Raw genomic sequence first — 21,843 nt, forward strand, 5'->3', positions numbered from 1 at the left:
TTCTATTTGTTGAAAGGAATCAAGTAACAGCAGCGTTCCGCCACCCTTGGTAATTTTAGACAGTACAAACAGTGCCTTGTTCTCAGATCTTGAAACATTAGATGGAATTCCAAGCCGTGATAGTGATACTGTGCATGTGTTTTACATGAAGTCTGGCCAGAAAACTCCTGAAGAAATTGTACAAAATGTGGTAATGTATTTTTGTATTTTCCTTCAATTTGACACATGTTATAAATCAAGTTAACTGTTTAAGTTTTTTGATGACTAACCCAAAACTAGTAAATTCAAAATCCATTTCATATTATCACCATGGCATGTTCCTTTCTGTGTTTTTACTGGTATTACTCTCCCTGTCTCTCTCTCTCTCTCTCTCTATCTATCTATCTATCTATCTGTCTATCTATCTACCTCTCTTTTACCTTCAATTGCACATGCATATATTTGCATTCTTATGCACTCATATATTCTAATGAAATACCTCTTTTTAGTTATCTATATATTTTTTTTTACAAATACACAGATGTACAAATTTTTAGAAATACTTATTTGTTTATTCTATTTTCTTTTTGTCAGCATGAATGGTATATATAATAGAACAATTTAATTGTCTCTTAAAGAGAAACTGTTATCTATTTTCCAGATAAGATAGCTTCAGTAATGAGTAAAATATCTTGTTGAAAGGTAGTTTTCAACCTGTTAAAATATCTGTAAATATAAATAAAATTAGTTTAAAAATGCAGGTTGTTTCAGCAGTCATCCTCAGACAACTATCTGGCTTAATGGAGAAGACTGTTCGAAGTTGGTGATTGATCACTCAATTTAGCAGTAATGTATACTCAAGTGTAATACATCAGATGTCATCTGAAGTTTGATGTTTTCAGTGTAGCAATAAAATTAAATTCTATTGTATAATGACCAAACCAAAGCTGTATTTCATCATTGTAAGGTGACAAAAAATGGAATTTATATTCCAGAATGAAGGCCATACTGAATCTAATACTTGAGACCCATACTAAATTAACCATGTAGCATTCAGATTACTCTGTCAAATATAATGTTTATTTATTCACATTGTTTTGAATTAATCATGCATTATCTCATACCTTTGAGATTTCAGTGATGTGATTGTCTATATTTTAGGATGACATTGTAGAGTAAGTGTAAAGGGTTGGATCGGGCTAGTATGAACATAAAACAGGTAGAATATTTTCTTCCTGCTTTTAAACTGGATATGGCTGGTTTAAATGCTAAAGGGTTAAATCCTTGTTATTATTAAACAAAGCAGACTTCTTTCTCACAACTCTGACTAAACCATGTCCATAGTTAAGGGTAACGGATCAAATATTGAGATAATCCTCATATAACCCTTTGTCGTCTTTTATTTATTTTTCAGAACTCTGTTGACAGTGTGCAGCCTCAGTTTCTAGAATTTTTACAGTCCCTTGGTTGGCCTGTGTTTGTACAGAAACATGCCGGCTGGACAGGTAATTTATCGACCAGCTGGAAACTTATTCATGAAGAAGATGTCAATGGTAAGAAATATTAAAATTTTTTTTTATATCATTCATCTGCCTGAACTTTAAGCTTCCTTGTTGGTGCAGAAGTGCTTGTTGCTTGTTTCTTAGAAGCTGAAATGATAAAATATATTTCTCTTTATCTTTGTTTACTTTATAGAAGATGAAATTCCTTCCAATACGGGTGGCAGTATTTATGATGGTCGGCAACAAATCCTTTACTGGGCAGATGTCTCTTCTGAAGTAGCATTTGTGGTTCCTTCAACAGATACGGTACACAATGGATCAACCACAGGAGTGAATGAGCAAGACACTGGTAAGCTTAACAAGCGGGGGGGGGGGGGGGGGGGGTTCATATGTATTTTAGTTTGCTAAAATACTTTCTGTTTATAAAATTTTCTGTTATTTAACTAACATTGTACTAAAAGAAGAGCTAATGATAGTATAGATTGAAACTTAGCTGGAAAGGCATTAAGGACTCACTACTTTTGGTTTCTCTGTATATATGCAACAGCTTAAGTATGATTCTGTTACATATTGAAGCATGGCCTTTGAAGACAAAGAGACTGGTCAAGTGTCAAGTGAAAGTAAAATAGGTGCCTGGGTGTGAAAACAATATTGGTACATGCAGGGGAAAATGAATACATCAGTTTAGATATGTAATGTAAATAAATGATTAAGTTCTACTAAGATTGGCTTTGACAATTATCTCTCCAGTAATATACTGTTGTTGATTCAGTTTACTATAATCTTCCTTAACAAGAAAGAAACAAAAATTTGCCTTGAGCTTAAATAAGAAACCAATTTCTTGAATTCTGAATAATTTATTTTGAATGATTTAAATGCCATCTTTTGATCTTTAATTTTAGACAAAAACCAGTCAGGATCCATCAATAAAAAGTTCTCAACCGGAACTGATCTCAGTTTGACCAAACCAAAGTCTCTTATCTTGTTGGCAGACAAAAATGGTAAAGAAAAAGAGAGTCCTGGTTCACCTCCAGAAGTTCCAATAATGAGAGGCAAAAAATATGGTCGTCATTCATCTTTGGCCGTTGGGCCAGACACACGGGTGTTTGTAGTATGGTTAGAAAGCTTTGAAGACTGTGATAATTTTCCTTCCAGTAAGTATTTTTTCACTGTTCAACTCTCAGAAGATATTTTGCCATAATTTATACATTAGCATCCTCAGAATTTGATTTATTTCACATCTCTTCTGACCACTGTCTATTCTTTCCTTCTATTCATGCTCATCATCGTCACTTAATGTCCACTTTCCCATACTTGCATGGATTGGACAGATTTATTGAGATGTATTTTTCTATGACTGGATACCCTTCCTGACATCAATCCTCACCTGTTTCCAAACAAGGTAATATTTTCCTATTACCAGACATGTCCGGGAAGATTGGAAATGAAGGGCACTGCTTGCATGCTAGTGACACTCAACTATCACATGATATCAATGCAAGGAGATTCTAACACATGTGTACACACACACACACATATATATATATATATATATATATATATATATATATATATATATATATACAATGGGCTTCTTTCAGTTTCTGTGTACTAAATCCATTTACAAGATGTTTGGTCAACCTGGAGCTAGAGTAGAAGACACTTGCCTAAGACAGTGGGACTGAATACAGAACCATGTAGTTGGGAAGCAAGCCACACAGCCATGTTTGCATTGCCAGTGCCCCTGGACTGGCTCTTGTGCAGGTGGCACATAAAATACACCATCTTGAGCGTGGCTGTTGCCAGTACCGCCTGACTGGCCTTCGTGCGGGTGACACATAAAAGCACCACTACACTCTCTGAGTGGTTGGCGTTAGGAAGGACATCCAGCTGTAGAAACTCTGCCAAATCAGATTGGAGCCTGGTGTAGCCATCTGGTTTCACCAGTCCTCAGTCAAATCGTCCAACCCATGCTAGCATGGAAAGCGAACGTTAAACGACGATGACGATGATGATGATATATATATATATATATATATACACACACACATACACGCATAAGCTGCAAAATTATCACAGAACTGTTATTCAGAGTCTCACGTTCCCATTTGTCAGACAGTTCTATCTAATGGACCGGAATGTGAAACTCTGAGTAATAGTTCTGTGATAATTTTGCAGCTTTAATAAAACAAAAAAAAACATATTATTCTACCTTTGGTATTCAAGTACTATTTTTTTCACCTTGTTTTACACTTATGTGCTCATCTGTGCACGCACACTTATATATATATTCTGGCTTCAGTCATTCAACTGCAGTCAAACGGGGATACCACTTTCGAAGGTTTAGTCAATCAAATCGACCCTAAGATCTATTTTAAGTTCAGTATTTATTCTAACAGTCTTTTTAACTAAACTACTAAGTTATGGGAGAAGTAAACATTCCAACACTGGTTGTGAAGCAGTGAGAGGCAACACACACACAGAGCAGGCTTCCACACAGTCTCTTTTTCCAAATTTACTCACAAGGAATTAGTTGGCCTATGTCTGTAGTACTTGCCCAAAGTGCTGAACAGTAGGACTGAACTTAACATGTATCTTCATGTTGTGTTTGTACCCCACCACTGCTTGACAACTGGTGTTGGTTAGTCTACATCCCCATAACTTAGCAATTCAGCATAAGTGACCAATAGAATAAGTCCCAAACTTAGAAAAAAAAAGAAATAAGTACTGAGGTCAGTTTGTTTGACTAAACCCATCAAGATGGTATCCCAGCATGGCTGCAGTCTAATGAATGAATAATGCAAGTAAAAAGTAAAAGTTTTTCATTCACTTCATACTAATGTAGATAGAATTATGTACCAGCTTCTTCCATAAATCTTACCCAAGTTGAGCTTTAGGGCTGGTGCTTACATTGCAGAAGTAAAAATATTCTGTTTGTATAGTTTCCACCTTTATTGGAGACTAGGTCATTTCCTGTTGCTACGCTGCTCGTAAAAATATTTGTTGAATCATTTCCAAGTGAAAGTCTTTTTTAAGGTCTGTATTGCATTGTCTATATGTTGAAAGACATAAAAACAAACACATACACATACATAAACCCCCCCCCCCCAAAAAAAAAATATATATATACACACACACATATACACATACATACATATAGTCTTTTTTTGAAGTCTATGTTGCATTGTATTGACAAACTCACACTTAAAAAATTCCTGCATTTTTAATCAAAATTTATTAGTTACTATGGTGACAGTACTACCTATAATATAAGTTAGGAAAACTTACTAGATTGACAGAGGTGGTTGTAATGAGACTAGCCAAATCTGGACACTATGAAGACAGTGATGTTTCATTAATTTGATTGATATATCACCTTTCATGACTGGAACACTCCCTCCAAATCAGATAAGGTGTCACATTCTTTTTTAGTGTCATTATCTTCAATAATGACTACATCAACAAACCTAACAACATTAGTGTCACGAATGATAAAGGATTTACTGTCTTTCATGTTATTTATTTGGTTATCTTTTAGATGACTTACTAAGTTACACCAACACAGGAATGGAGCAGTATAGCTACAATTCCAGTGCATCAACAACTCAGAGAAACCAAGAGATATATATTATATTTATTCATGCGTTACAAAATGGTTTATTCCGAGTGCGAATGCAAGGGCCAACCAAACGGTATGTAAGTTAATTCAGTCTACCATAACATTGTTAAAAGAGATGGAATTTGATTCTTTTTATTATGTTAAGATTGCACTTTTACATGATAACAAAAAATGAAACTCAATATTTTACCACCTTTATCAGTCTCGTTTTTTTTTTCGTGTAAGGAACTGTTATAGGAACAAAGAAGAAAATGTTATTGAAACTGCAAAAGAAGAGTTGGCTGAGTGGATAATGAACTGTTGTTTTGACCTTCGAATTGCAATGTATATTTAGATATACTAGATTTAACTGCTAAACTGTTTGTTTTGTAAATCTTGGATATATACAGTCCTTTCTAGAACAGAGCCTAGTATGATTTGTTTTTGTTTAGCTTCATATTTCCTGATTAAGCAGACCTCCAACCATGACCATCTCATCTTTTATTTCTGAAGGCACTATGTATCTATCACTATATCATTCAGTGTAAATTTAGATAGCATCATTTCTTTTTGAGGCAATACAATGTGGCTTAACAGAAATTTGACTGCTATTTCAAACAAGTGGAGCAATTTATTTTGCTCCCTGTCATTGAAATAATAAATCTATACTGTGAAGAATATTGTTCTTTCTCTTAAAAATGCTATGATCTACCTGTCTCAAAGTTCCTCTTCCTCTTACACTTCTATCTATACAAGCTAAAATGTGATGGTCATAACTGAAATGCTTTTACCGATTAGATCAGGGGTTTTCAAACTGTGGTCCGCGGACCACAGGGGGTCCGCAAGGACAAGACAGGGGATCCGTTGACAGCAAATACTTTTTATGGGCAATTTGATTTTATATATGTTTTTTAATCGAAATCTTTAAATTGACAATAAACCTATTTGTTAAATACTGTTAAATAAATAAATGTAAAAATATATGTTATTTTAAGCAAATATTTATGTATAAATTTCATAAGCGTTTATAAGGGGGTCCCTAAGGTAAAGTCTGAAATATAAAGGGGTCCGCAAGTCAAAAAGTTTGAAAACCCCTGGATTAGATAATACAGTTCTATATATAGAACTGTATTATCTAATCGGTACAGAGCCAATTTTAGACTTCAGTGGAAACATATAGAGAAATTCCATCCAAAACTAGCTCATCTTTCAAGCCATCTAACTTTCCTGTGTAGATGTAGAGACTCAAAGCTAATACCACCTGGCTTGAATATAATGACACCAATGGATTCATATAAAGCTAGAAGAGTAGCAGAAAGTGCAAGACATGCCCTCGTCTGTGAGAGGATCCATTACAACCGTTGGAAAAAAACATCAACTAAATAACGAAATCAAAGAAAGGTTATCTTCATTACTTAGGAAAATAACTAGAGATGGTGATAGAAAGAGAAACCAACAAGATCTAGAAAAGTTGTACATGAAAGAATTTGAAATGGTGAAGACATGCCACATTAAGAAGTTTATGAAATTCAAAGATCAAAGTATGAAGACTGAAGTCCGTCACCCACCTGTGAAAGCAGTAATTAATGTAAGTAGCCAACATCCAGAAAGCTCTGAAGAAGCAGTACTAAACAAAGGTCTCAACTTTGCAACATCCATCTAGTGCATTCCATACTTGGACATAATAGCACCTATTGAAGAGATAGCTGTAAAGATACCAAAAACTCAGGGAGATGAACTAAAGTGGAAAGTGAGACAGGTACTAGAAAAAGCGAAACTTCCCAAACCAAACATCAGTAAGGAAGAAAAGTTCGCTATCAAAAGACTACAGAGTGACAATTCCATCATAATACTTCCGGTGGACAAGGGAAATGCTACTGTGGTGATGAACAAGTCTGACTACTCAGAAAAATTGGCAAGTCTTATAAGTGATGGTAGCTACAGCAAAGTAAAGAAAGACCCAACTCTGAAAACAGAGAGGAAGTTGTCACAGATCTTGATCAAGAACAAGGATCACTTCACACCAATGAAGTACAGACAACTGACTCAACACTACAGTATACTACCACACGTGTACGGTCTACCTAAGATTCACAAGGATGATATTCCACTAAGACCTATAGTGAGCTGTAGAGGTTCAGCATGTCATCCACTGGACTGATTATATCCACAAGGAAATGTCCTTGTGGATATAATCAGTCCAGTTGCAGGAAAGTCAACATCGTACGTGAAGAATTCTACCCACTTCACAGAATTGATCAAGGATACCCCCATTGAATCCAACCAGATGGCGAGTCTAGATGTGATAAGTCTGTTCACCAAAGTCCCAACTGGTGAAGCACTATCAGTGATTCAAGAGAAACTAGTGGCAGACACCCATCTAAAAGAATGCACTAGTATACTAATAAGAAACTTGATGGAAATGTTGACCTTCTGTGTAGAAACTTCCTACTTCAGTATGGATACTGATATATATATATATATCGACAAGAAGAGGGTTTAGCTATGGGTTCGCCATTATCACCGATAATAGCCAATATATACATGGAATACATTGAGAATTTGGCTTTAGAATCAACACCTCTAAAACCAACCCTATGGTTGTGATATGTTGATGACACCTTTATACTCTGGCCCCACCAGGAAGATGCCCAAGTGCTATTAGATCATGTGAACTCAATAAAACCATCCATACAGTTCACAATGGAAAAGGGAAAAGACAATCAGCTTGCATTCCTGGACATATTAATAACACGCACCGAGTATGGATTCAGGATATCTGTATACTGCAAGCCGACTTTCACTGGCTGATACCTTAACTTCAATTCCCACCATCCATGCAGTGTAAAGAGAGGGATTGCTCAGTGCCTAAAACATTGAGCAAAGAATATAAGTAGTGATCGTGATATCTACCACGAAGAAATGATCAAGCTCAGCAACAATCTATTAAGTAACAACTACCCCAAAGACATACTATCCACTCCAATTATGAAGAAAAGAGAGGATGATACCAATAACCTGTCCACAGTCTGTCTACCCTGTGTGAAAGGCCTCTCTGAAAAGATACAAAAGATATGCATATGACATCAGGACAGTATTCAATAATAATAATAATAATAATAATAATAATAATAATAATAGATCTGAAATGTTTTTATCATACATTTGCTTGATTGGAACTGATCTAGAGCTAAACAACATTAATGACTTCTTACTCGTATAGCATTAATGAGGCCTTATTAATCAACATTCATTCAACAGCAGTAATCTTTATATCACACTGCTGTAGTTGATCATAGGTACTGTATTTTGTTAAATATCAGTCTCTGGTTATTGTTGTTTAGCTCAATGCCAACTCTTATAGAGCAGACCGATGATCAAAGGCATTCTATCTGTGACAATCCTATTTTTTCTAATGATATCTCGGACTACATTATCTAATGTGTCTTTTCCTATTTTTGAAATGTTGCGTTCTGATTTCATGAAGGTTTAACTGCTATCTTTATCAGGTTGAGCAGCCATGTAGAAGTCCCCCTCCTTGGCTTGTCAAATTTTAGTCACTTTTGAAAGTCCCGATTTTTATATATGCTTTTCACTTCTCGTGTGTGTGTGTGTGTGTGTGTGTGTGTGTGTGTGTGTGTGTGTGTGTGTGTAAGAGTCCTCAGTTTTAATGATGACATAATTTGCTGACAATTAGGGAAATTATCCAGTTATAGAGCAAGTAGAGTAATTTCCGAAATGTAATTTGTTTATTTAGTCATATTGTATATCCAAGTCACTGTGATTCATGAGTACTTAATTGTTAAGTAGTAATGGAAAGAGAGAAAAAAATCTATTTGTCTACACAGATATTTTTCTCTAATGATCCACTGCTTATTCTCAAATTTTATTCCATTCCATTTTACTCTATCCTTAATAGGATCTGTAGTTTGATACAGCCTTGACATATATTGTGTCACTAAATTCTGCAGTAATGTGTTATTTTTGCAGAGCTGAGATAATGTTCTAATGCTCCATCCTGCTTACTTTTGAAAAATCCTGCTTTCCTCTAATGGGAATTTTTGAAATTAGCATTGGAAGTGTATAAATCATTCATTGTATTTATAGTGTTGCTGCTATAATTCAGCCATCATTAAACATATACATAAGGTGCAGGAGTGGCTGTGTGGTAAGTAGCTTGCTTACCAACCTCATGGTTCCAGGTTCAGTCCCACTGCGTGGCACCTTGGGCAAGTGTCTTCTACTATAGCCTCGGGCTGACCAAAGCCTTGTGAGTGGATTTGGTAGATGGAAACTGAAAGAAGCCCGTCGTATATATGTATATATATATATGTGTGTGTGCATATGTTTGTGTGTCTGTGTTTGTCCCCCCACCATCGCTTGACAACCGATGCTGGTGTGTTTACGTCCCCGTAATTTAGCGGTTCGGCAAAAAGAGACCAATAGAATAAGTCCTGGGGTCGATTTTCTCGACTAAAGGCAGTGCTCCAGCATGGCCGCAGTCAAATGACTGAAACAAGTAAAAGAGAATAAAGGAGAATAAAAGAGAAAAATATAATCAAAAGCATTCCAACCACCCGTGTACCTATGATTACACTATCCTATATGTCCTTTCTTTTTCAAACTGCCTGAAATGGCTCCTTGTTCTATGATACAAACTTCATGTTTTAAAGTGATTTAAATTAAAACCTTCCATCAAAATTTCATGTTTATTTATTTCCCAAACAGCAACTTACTAATTTTACTAAATTCTTTATTATTTTCAAAACTAATCAAAACAAAGGTAATGTATTTAGGAAAGTAACAAAAGAGTTAAAACAAGTATGGTTTGAGGGATGTGGTTGCTGCCAATGATGCTTGTCATTGGCTTGCTGCTCTTGTTGTTTACAGCTGTGAGCTATACTACTTTGTGGTAACTGTATAGGGCTGAAAGTTTAGTATATTTGCTAAAACAAGGTGGCAAGCTGGCAGAATCGTTAGCACACCGGGCGAAATGCTTAACGGTATTTCGCCTGCCGTTATGTTCTGAGTTCAAATTCCGCCGAGGTCGACTTTGCCTTTCATCCTTTCGGGGTCAATTGAATAAATACCAGTTACGCACTGGGGTCAATGTAATCGACTTAGTCCCGTTGTCTGTCCTTGTTTGTCCTCTCTATGTTTAGCTCCTTGTGGGCAATAAAGAATTAATATTTGCTAAAAAAACACAAACTAGTATCTGACAAATGGTACAGCCAACCAACTTTTCTCAAGATTGTGCTGAGAGATACAGAGGACCCAGATGTAATTAATAAGAAAGAAGACTGCATTGATATGGTCATGTGATGCATATGAATGCAGACAGTTGTACAAAGAAAGTTCCTATGTTTAGTGAATAGCACTTTTTTATGCACAAATATCTAAAAGCCATCAGTCATTATTGAATTAGAACTCATATGTTATTGATAAAGCTGAAAATCTTCAACAAAATACATAATGATTTTAAATTATTATCACATGTATTTGTTGAGTTAAACATAACTAATTCAATATACAAAAATGAATGCATGTAAGGATGAATGTTCAAGTTTTAGAGCACAGTTTTGTATCATCTAGGTGTTTGAAATTTGTCATAGGAGCACAACACAATGTGATATTTTCCGATACTTTCTATAAACCCTACTTACTGCTAGTTCTATATAAAAGTGAGTAATGTGATGGAAGCTTAATTGTTGCAAGCTGAAGCTGATTGTCATACATTTCTATTATTCTTATCCACAGAGTTGCCATGGCAATACCTCTTGTTGATGGAATGGTAGTAAGTCGACGATCTTTAGGAACTCTTGTTAGACAAACAGCCATAAACATATGCCGGCGGAACAGATTGGAAAGTGAATCGTAAGTATATGCTTGTTCTTAGTATTTTCATTTAATAGTTAAGCAGACCTGGCAAGACAAGTGAGACCATAACCCGTGGCCTTTACCAGGAGTGTAGCCAGCCCACTCATGCCAATCTTCCTTCATTGGACACTAAACTCAGCTTGCAAAGACCTGTTGGGACAAGTGAAATTGAAATTGAACCAAATTCGGTGACTGGCACCCATGCCAGTGGAGCGCTAACAGCACCATCCAAGCGGGATCATTGCCAGAGCAGCTGTCTGGCTTCCGTGCCGGTAGTACATAAAAAGCGCCATTTGAGCGTGATCATTACCAGTGTTGCCTTACTGGCACTTGTGCCGGTGGCACATGAACAAAATATTCGAGCAAGGTCATTGCCAGTGCCACTGGACTGACTCCTGTGCAGGTGGCATATAAAAAACACCATTCAAGCGTGGCTGTTGTCAGTAGTGCCAGACTGGCCCTCGTGCCGGTGGCACGTAAAAGCACCCACTACACTCTTGCAGTGGTTGGCGTTAGGAAGGGCATCCAGCTGTAGAAACTCTGCCAGATCAGATTGGAGCCTGGTGCAGCCATCTGGTTGTCAGTCCTCAGTCAAATCGTCCAACCCATGCTAGCATGGAAAGCGGATATTAAATGATGATGATGATGGTAGAGACATTCAAAGTTTGATAATTTGCCCAAGGTGACATGCAGTGGGACTGAACCCAGAGTTATGTGATTGGGAGGCAAACTTCTTACCACACAGTCACGCCACAGCTGTTGGATGAATGTTGATCAATAAGGTCACATTAATACTATACTAGTGAGAAGCCCAATCAGAAGATAAGAAACGAAAGCCATGCATTTTCTGTGTAATAGCTGTCTGTTCACTACATGACAGACAGAAATAACACAGGCACAAAATGATAATGCTCTTCAAAAACTTGTGGTGATGGTTGCAGTGGTGAAAATGTCACTGTTGCTTTAAATACAGTATCCTTATTACAATGAAAACAGGACAGATAACAGTTTTGCTTGTTACTATGGAAACACACCTCTGTGAGATTTACAGTCAAAGGAGTAGGTAGTAACTCTATAAGATGTACCCGGTGCAAGCTATGGACACATAAGAGGTGCAGCAACATCAAAGGCAGGTTAACTAGCAAGTTAGTTTTTGTTTGTGGCAGATGTTCAGGTGCAATAAAGACTGTAAACAAACAGGAAACAACTTCTATCTCATTCCAGGGTGAAAAACTAGAGGTAGTCGATAGCTTCCGCTATCTGGGCGACCAAGTTAGTAGTGGGGGTGGGTGCGCTGAAAGTGTAGCTGCTAGAATAAGAATAGCCTGGGCAAAGTTTAGAGAGCTCTTACCCCTGCTGGCGACAAAGGGACTCTCACTCAGAGTAAAAGGCAGACTGTATGACGCATGCGTACGAACAGCCATGCTACATGGCAGTGAAACATGGGCTGTAACTGCTGAGGACATACGTAAGCTCGCAAGGAATGAAGCCAGTATGCTCCGTTGGATGTGTAATGTCAATGTGAATACCCGTCAGAGTGTAAGTATCTTGAGAGAAAAGCTGAACATTAGAAGCATCAGTTGTGGCGTGCAAGAGAGACGATTGCGCTGGTATGGACATGTGGTGAGAATGGATGAGGATAGCTGCGTGAAAAAGTGCCACACCCTAACAGTTGAGGGAACCCGTGGAAGAGGTAGGCCCAGGAAGACCTGGGCTGAGGTGGTGAGGCAAGACCTTCGTACATTGGGCCTCACCGAGGCGATGACTACTGACCGAGACCTTTGGAAATGTGCTGTGCGTGAGAAGACCCGGCAAGCCAAGTAAGATCGTTGCCAGTGCCCCTGGACTGGTTCTTGTGCGGGTGGCACATGAGATGCACCATTTTGAGCGTGGCCGTTGCCAGTACCGCCTGACTGGCTCCCGTAGGATTTTCGAGCGAGATCGTTGCCAGTGCCCCTGGACTGGCTTGTGCGGGTGGCACATAAAAGACACCATTTCGAGCGTGGCCGTTTTCGTGCGGGTGACACGTAAAAGCACCCACTACACTCTCTGAGTGGTTGGCGATAGGAAGGGCATCCAGCTGTAGAAACTCTGCCAAATTAGACTGGAGCCTGGTGTTGCCATCCGGTTTCCCCAGTCCTCAGTCAAATCGTCCAACCCATGCTAGCATGGAAAGCGGACGTTAAACGATGATGATGATGATGATGATGTATATAATGATGGCTTTTGATTGGCTAAAATTACCCAAAATTTACAAACTTTTTTTCAACTTTTTATTTATTTGGGAAAATGGATTTCGTTTTCATAATTACCATACAAAACTAAATCAGTATAACGAAATTTGAAAATAATTGGAAAATAATTAGAATAGAATATATAAAGGGGGTGGAGAGAGAGAGAGAGAGATGGATGTGTGTTATTTTCTCCTTGTTACTATCATTTGATAGTTGGTTATTAACAAGCATCAACATCATGCTGGTGTGTACTTCATCTCTAGTATTCTGTGACAACATATCTGGTCATGGAGTGGGTGAGGAATATTACCTTTCATGGAAAAATGGACATTAAAACAATAATGATGGTGACGATGATGATGATGCTATGTTGATCACTGAATGTACTAGAAATATCCACTACCGTATTTACTTATTTCTTACACACTCATGCACACACACACACACACACACACTTTTGTTCTGTTATAATTCATTGACAACTGTTTTCTCTGTTTCAGTTACCAGCCACCTCATGTACGAAGGAAAGTTAAGATTCAGGAGATAGTTAATAAACACCGGAGCAAAATGACTGTTCCAGAATTCTATGCAGCATTATTCCAGAACGTAGCCAAATGAATACAAAGTCCAGAGCCGTTACGTTTGTGTGTATATATATAATATATGTATTGTATGATATTTGTATGCATGTATGTATGAATGAATAAACAAGAGTATATATATATATATATATACATATATATATATATATATATGTATATGTGAAAGAAATATAAAGACAAACAGCTGCCAATCAGGAAGAATGTATTGCAGTATTGGCAGCAATGATTACTATTACTACGAGTATTTGTCAGAATAAGTATTAATGGGTTTGGTAAATTGATTCCTAAATTTCTTTCATAATGGAGAGATCCGTACCATGGAGATCCAGTCCTTTTCACTGAACACTAAACCTCCTCTCCACTCGAGGATAAAACCACACTTCAAGGAGGGCTATTATTTTACAGAGATATTTTCTTGGCCAGTATTTTCAAACTACGTTCATGTTTGTATATGTGTGTGTGTGTATATATATATATATATATATATATACACACATACACACACACACACACACACACACACACACACACACACACACACACACACACATATATATATATATATATAATTTGCTACCGGAGACAATATTGTCAAACAATTTCAGGTATTTAAAGCTGGCCGGAAACTATGTATTAGTTATAGAATGATTGTATTACTAATACTTTGTTACAAAAACATCATTACCCCAACAAAAATTACTGGGTTAAGATTAAGAAGGAAAATATATCATATTACTGATATTTTTCATTTAATTTTTTTCTTACTCCTTTATCCTCTTTCTTAAATATTCTGTTACTTTCCTCAGCACATTGTTACTAGTCTTTAATTAATATAGGTTTTACCACATATTTTTCTCAGCTTTTTCTTCTTTTTTTTTCACTGAAAGAAGAGAAAAAAAAAACTCAAAAAATACCTTTCTTCCTACTTTCATCCCACTAGAATAAACTTATTGTGCCAAATGTAGTATACTTCCATTTGCAATGGCACTGGCTAATCTCTGGACATATGGTCCCCGACAACATCACATTATTTTTTAGGATTCATCTCATTGACTGAATGACTCTGCGAAAGAGAGAAAGAGAGCATGCACATGTATGTGGCATTGACTGGCATGTGTGTGTGTGTGTCTGTCTGTGTGTGTGTGTTTGTCTGTGTGTGTGTTTGTGTATGGGCAGGTACAAGTTGCCTACTACTAGATCCAGAGAACCAAAAATGTGAGTGTAGCCATATGTTCATAAATGTCATCATTGTAAACTGGTTTAGTTGTCAACTGTAAATATTATATAGTGTCATCTGTAAACATGTATTTAATGTGTGTGTGTATATATGTATGTATATATACACACACACACACACACACATATATATGTATAGCTATTTCTCCAACATCTTTTACTGTAAACCGCTATAATGATGTACCTAATGGTGCCCATACTTTTCTATTACAACCAGCCAGTTCATAATTTACATTATTGTTATTATTATTGCTGATCTTGGGTCTAAATTAGGGAAACCATTCATTAGTATTATTATTATTATTATTATTATTATTATTATTATTAAGGCAGCAAGCTGGTAGAATCATAAGCACGCCAAGCAAAAATGCTTAATGACATTTCGTCCGTCTTTATGTTCTGAGTTCAAATTCTGCCGAGGTTGACTTTGCCTTTCTTCCTTTCAGGGTCAATATATTAAGTGTCAGTTGAACACTGGTCTCAATGACTTATCCCCTCCCCTGAAATTGCTGGCCGTGTGCCAAAATTTGAAATCAGTATTATTATTGATATAAAGTGGTGAGCTAACATAAACATTAACATACCAGACCAAATGCTTAGCAGCATTTCAGACATTTGTATGTCCTGAATTCAAATTCTGCTGAGGTTGACTTTGCCTTTCATCCTTTTGGGGGTTGATGAAATAAGTACCAGTCGAGCACTGAGGTTGATATAGTTAAATTCCAAGCCCTGTACCCATAGCAGAAAGAGTTTTTATTATTATTGAATTTCAAATTCCACTAGAGTCGACTTTGCTTTTCATCCTTTTAGGGCCAATAAAATGAGTACCATTCAAATACTTAGGTTGATTTTATTATTATTATAAGGAGTGTTAATTGTTCTAATTACTGTACATACACTTCCACTGTACATCTTGTGTGCAGCTCCATGTGTTTTGAATATGGCCATATCACGTTGAAAGCACCGGTTCTCGTCTGATCACCGAAGTTAAGCAACATCGAGCCTAGTTAGTACTTAGATGGGTGACCGCTTGGGAAACCTAGGTGCTGTAAGCATCCAACACTTTTAAAAGGCGGTGCCCCAGTATGGCCACAGTCAAATGACTGAAACAAGTAAAAGAGTAAAAGAGTGCTGCTATTTCTGTTATTCCTAAAGGCACAATACATTTTAGTGGAAAGTTAGCCCATTGCTAGTCTCTAGCTAATAAGTTTTTTTGTGTCTCGCTCTCTGGGCAAGTCATCTAGCTGCCACACACACACACACACACACACACACACACACAACACATGTTTACATACACACACTTTAGACTTCATTCCTGATAGCATTCGATAAACATTACATCTTCCACAAAGTAAAACTCTGTTCTGAACTCATCTTTCTCATCATCAGTTTTTTTCTACTACTGTCTGGATTTTTTCCTCCCCCCCAGTCTGTTAGCAAATGTTAAAACTTTGCTCTGTCTCCTTTTTATTTTTAATCAATTTTTATGGTTGTTTTTTTTTTCTACTTTTTTCCTTTTTTTTTCTTTTTGCAACTATTTTACACAGTTAGAACAGATTTCAAGAACTGACAAGAGAATCCTCCTCAAAAAACAAAAATAACAACGTTCATCAAAATGCCTGTTGCTCTGTGAAAAAGTTGCTTTTGTTAGTATTGATAAGGTTTATTATAAAAGGTCTAATCCTTTGACCTTTCTTTGTCACGGAAGTAGCCAACCATTTTACTCTATTTAGTTTTTAGATTACGAGAGCTTATTAACATTAAAGTGTAAACTTGATTTCTATATGAGAGGAAGTGATGAGGATGAGGTGGATGAGGATGATAACAATGAATGTGATGATGTCTAGTATTTCCTGTGAAAATGCTACAGAGTATCGGTTAAAAGAATCTTTAACCAATAAAATTAATGAGCTATAAAAAGAAAAAAAAACAAAAAAACCTTGCTGTAAATTATGTCCATATAACAAACAATAAACAAAAAATAATTCTTGTCTTTATTTATTTATTTATTTATTTATTTATTTACTTTTTTTTAATCAAATTAACTGTTGTGAAATTCGTGGAAAAATGAACGATCTAATCCACTGCCAAATTTCCTGCCGTCCTTTTACTGTTTACAACCACTAACAAGCTTTTATTGAATATATTTCTTTTTATATTGAAGCTGTTTTTAAGCCATTGGGTGAAATGGTAGGATTTTGGCAACCATCATTTTTCTTTTTTCTCTTTTTTTTTTTGTCTATCCATCTGATTTGAAATAAATAGTTTATTAATATTTTGAAGAAATATTTCATCCATCTTTAACATTCTGAGTTCAAATTCTGCCAAGGTCAACTTTGCCTTCATCCTTTTGGTGGTGGTGGTGGGTGGGAGGGTCAATAAAATAAGTACCAGTTGACTACTGGGGCTTGATGTAATCCACTTATCCCCTTTCCCCTGAACTTGCTGACCTTGTGCCAAAATTTTAAACGAATATATTGAAGAAACATCTAAAATATCTGCCATATTCAATATTCACTTTTTTATTTTATATTATTTCTTTCTTTTTTCGTTACTTGCTTTTATTGCCAAACATATTGGTTATATAATTGTTTTCACTTGCGGTACAGCTTTGCTAACTGACCTTTCTTCTTATAATATTGTATCAGGGTTCTAGTTACATTTTTTTAAAAAATTAACTTTATCATTCCAATATTTAACCCTTTAGTATTCAAACTGCCCATATCAAGCCCAAATATTCTACCTGTTTAATCTTCAAACTGACCAGATCTGGCCTTTCACACCTACTCTATAATGTGATTTTTAAAAATAATCACATCATTCAAAATCTGAAAGCTACAAGATAATGTATGAGAAATTCAAAACAATCTGAATAAATACACTTTACACTTGACAGGGTAATCTGAATGCTAGAGGGTTAAACTTTTGTTGGAAGCCATGACAATTCTTCAGAAACTGGTTCCACTTGAAAATATGTCACTTGTGGATTATTGCAGCATTCATTTTCACAAACTTGTCTTGGAAGTTTAGATATAGAGGTGAAATGTACAAGTGCAGACATGGCTGTGTGGTAAGAAGCTTACTTCCCAGCTCATGGTTTCGGGTTCAATCTTACTTATATGGCACCTTGGGCAAGTGTCTTCTGTTATAGCCTCTGGCTGAACAAAGCCTTGTGAGTGGATTTGGTAGACAGAAACTGAAAGAAGCCTGTTGTTTTTTATATATATATATCTGTGTGTGTGTGTCTTTGTGTCTGTGTTTGTCCCCACCATCACTGCTTGAGAACTGGGGTTGGTGTGTTTCTGTCTCCATAACTTAGTCCAGCAGAAGAGACCAACAGAATAAGTACCAGGTTTAAGAAGATAAGTGCTGGGGTCATTTTGTTCAACTCAAAAAATGTGGTGCTCCTGCATGGCCACAGTTACATGACTGAAACAAGTAAAAGAATAAAAAGTGCATAATGTATTTTTCTAGCTGCTCATATCGCATTAACCCTTTAGCATTTAGATTACTCTGTCAATTGTGATGTTCATTTATTCACATTGTTTTGAATTAATCATGCATCATCCTGTAGTTTTGAGATTTTGATAATGTGATTGTTTATTTTTACAAGACATTGCAGGGTTAGTGTGAAAGATCAGATCTGGCCATTATGAACATAAAATAGGTAGAATATTTGAATTGCATATGGCTACTTTAAATACTAAAGGATTAATTCATATCTGCTGCTAGTATTTTGTTGTATATTTTGAAGAAAGCATCATCATTATCATTGTTTTCATACCCTTTATTTTTTTTATTCTGGTGTGGGCTCGACGATACAATATTAAGGGAGTATTTTGTGGCTGGATGCCCTTCCTGTTGTTAACCCTTACCTGTTTTAGAAGTAGGGTATTTTCATTCCACTAATTTCCACATAGTGAAACTACTAAACTAAGGATATAATATTTGCAGATGTAAAGATAACATCGCTGTCTCCCAAACGGTGTTATTCAAAAATATCATCATCATCACCATCATCTATGGAAATAATCTCTCTCTCTAACACAAACACACGCACACATGCACGTATATTTCCTTTTGATACCAATCCACCTAAGACCACCATCCCCTGGTTCCATGATACAATATTCCTGTTTTAAAGTGATTCAAATTGAAAATTTTCATCAATATTCTATATTCCAAACTCTACTTAATAATGACAGTTATTTCACTAAATACTGCTTTATTTTTAAAATTAATTGAAACAAAAGCAGAGAATTCCAACAGAAATATGGTAACAAAAGGCTTAAAGTAAGGGCTTTTGTACAGTTGCCGTTTACTAGTTCCACTAAAAGGATATTGGTCAGTCTAAGTTTGTTGTAAAAGATGCTATGCAGCAGGATGGAACCTAAATCCACATGATTATCACACACATATAGCTGCATCTATATATATTAGGTGCCCTTTTTGACACCTTTCTTACTACTCACACATAGGTGAAGCTCTCCAGCCCTGCAAGGCAATTCACCAAGGAAAAGGCCTCTTTTATGTTGGTAAAAGCTATTAATTTCTAAAGAGTGGGATTAGGTTGCACAGAGTGACTTTCACTATCAAACTACTATGTGCAGGCAGGAAGAAAATCCTTAGTGTCAAGGATCAGTTTACATAGCCACTTGAGGGCTTGCCACTCTGCCTCTTGATTTTCAGACAAAGGATTTTTGAGCGAGATCGTTGCCAGTGCCCCTGGACTGGCTCTTGTGCGGGTGGCACATAAAATACACCTTTTTGAGCGTGGCCGTTGCCAGTACCGCCTGACTGGCCTTTGTAGGATTTTCGAGCGAGATCGTTGCCAGTGCTCCTGGACTGGCTCTTGTGCGAGTGGCACATAAAATACACCATTTTGAGCCTGGCCGTTGCCAGTATCGCCTGACTGGCCTTCGTGCGGGTGACACGTAAAAGCACCCACTACACTCTCTGAGTGGTTGGCGTTAGGAAGGGCATCCAGCTGTAGAAACTCTGCCAAATTAGATTGGAGCCTGGTGTAGCCATCTGGTTTCACCAGTCCTCAGTCAAATCGTCCAACCCATGCTAGCATGGAAAGCGGACGTTAAACGATGATGATGATGATGATGAAAGACACTGCCATCACATCAAACTGTAAGAAATATATACTAGAATATATGAGAATGTTACTGGTAATAAACTGATGCTCTATCTAAGGATGATTGAGGCTCTTTATCTCTCATCTGTTTAATGCTATGAAACTGAAACAAAGAGTAGCAATTAAGTTTTCTAGGCTTAAAATACTTATACACTTTTAATTGCAAAGTTTTTGTTTACTCTAATCTAGCTTTAATTATATGTGAGATCCACAGCAAATAACTGAATACCAGCACATATAAATTGAAACAAATATATATATAGTCAGTAAGTCAACAATTTTGGTAAACTAATAATTGTTTCAGATCAAATCATGATAGTTATAAACAAGGTTGGTTTACCTCCTAGATAAACAGCAAAATGATTATATTGTAGCAATGATTAAATTCAGATATAGTATATGGGTGCTTTGTGTACATGTGTGTCCCCGTGTCCATGTGTATATTTGTTCAAAGTCAATGATTCATTCTGTTGTGCTAAGTTTCTCTGATTCTAGGTGTTTGTTCAGGCAATAAATAAACAAATGTATTGAGTACATTTTCTCCATTATATATGTGTGTGCACATAAATGCACAAGAGAGAAATGTATTCAATACATGTAGTGCAGTTTATCATTGATTTGATAATTACATAGCAAATGGAAAGAAACAACTCTGTTTGAATGAGTTTCTTGTTTACTAAGTTCATGCAACATCTCAACCAGCCTGGATATGTTTTTCACAGTTGACTGCAACTAAAGGACACAATCTCTGTTGTTGACAGTCATCAAATACACAGACATGAAGGAAAATATGAACTAACACACACACACATGCATGTACATATATCCTTATATATATATATATATATATATATATATATATATATATATATATATAAATTTAGTAAATAGAGTAAAACGCATATTTTAAATGAATTCTTAAAATATGCGTTTTACTCCATTTACTAAATTTGTATTACTCAAGTACCCAAAATAACAAGGAGTTTCTACCTCATAAACAGGAGTTACACAGTCATTTTGTGATCTTTGCTACCCTGGTATCTATTAACCAATTTATTTTGTCCGAGTTAATTAATAACTTAGAGAAAATAAATACATATAATTATATATATATATTGTCAATATAACATATATCAGTAAAAGAAGCACACTCTAAAGGATAGAGTAGTAAGTATTAAAACAAAAAGTTAAATTCTGGTCATAGAGTAACCAATGCGTTCATACCCACGAAAGCTACAGCTCATCAGACTCTATGCAAAGACAAATTTAACTTTCTACTTTGTAAACATGAGGAAAGACTAGGATAACAAGGTCTAATGGCTGACCTATAAAAACGTTTTTATAGGTCAGCCATTGGACTTCGTTATCCTGACATTTCCTCACATCCACAAGGCAGAAAGTTAAATTTGTCTTTGTATAGAGTCTGATGAGCTATCCTCAAGGCTGTAGCTTTCGTGGATACGAAAGCATTGGTTACTCTATGACCAGAATTTAACTTTTGGTTTTAATATATATATATATATATATATATATATATATATATCACCAGACTTCTGGTGATTTGCTGTACTTGCTTGAGAAGACATGTCAAGCTAAGTGAAATCATGGCTATGGCTAGTGTTGGTGACATGTAAAAGGCACCCATGTCAGTGACATAACTGGCATCCAT

The 21,843-nt window shown here is 36.2% G+C and overlaps 1 protein-coding gene and 1 non-coding gene across 14 annotated transcripts in view; both read left to right on the top strand.

The window, feature by feature from the left end:
* Positions 1 to 13,942, top strand: part of LOC106878239 (ral GTPase-activating protein subunit beta) — a 139,455-nt gene extending 125,513 nt beyond the window's left edge. For all 13 annotated transcript variants that reach the window (XM_089349107.1, XM_089349104.1, XM_089349110.1 and 10 more), the window contains 7 exons: positions 17 to 190; positions 1,394 to 1,532; positions 1,675 to 1,830; positions 2,384 to 2,635; positions 5,020 to 5,173; positions 10,837 to 10,953; positions 13,691 to 13,942. In XM_089349107.1, the coding sequence (XP_089205233.1) occupies positions 17 to 190; positions 1,394 to 1,532; positions 1,675 to 1,830; positions 2,384 to 2,635; positions 5,020 to 5,173; positions 10,837 to 10,953; positions 13,691 to 13,808 (1,110 nt within the window). In that variant the 3' untranslated portion in view covers positions 13,809 to 13,942. The remainder of the gene's footprint in view (positions 1 to 16; positions 191 to 1,393; positions 1,533 to 1,674; positions 1,831 to 2,383; positions 2,636 to 5,019; positions 5,174 to 10,836; positions 10,954 to 13,690) is intronic.
* A 2,022-nt stretch (positions 13,943 to 15,964) lies between these two features.
* Positions 15,965 to 16,083, top strand: LOC128247494 (5S ribosomal RNA). The gene has a single exon (XR_008263854.1). It is a non-coding gene; the product is annotated as a 5S ribosomal RNA (ribosomal RNA).
* Positions 16,084 to 21,843: the final 5,760 nt, after the last annotated feature.

The sequence above is a fragment of the Octopus bimaculoides genome, chromosome 3 (assembly GCF_046866305.1).
Source record: "Octopus bimaculoides isolate indiv1 chromosome 3, ASM4686630v1, whole genome shotgun sequence".
In the NCBI taxonomy this organism is placed as follows: Eukaryota; Metazoa; Mollusca; class Cephalopoda; order Octopoda; family Octopodidae; genus Octopus; species Octopus bimaculoides.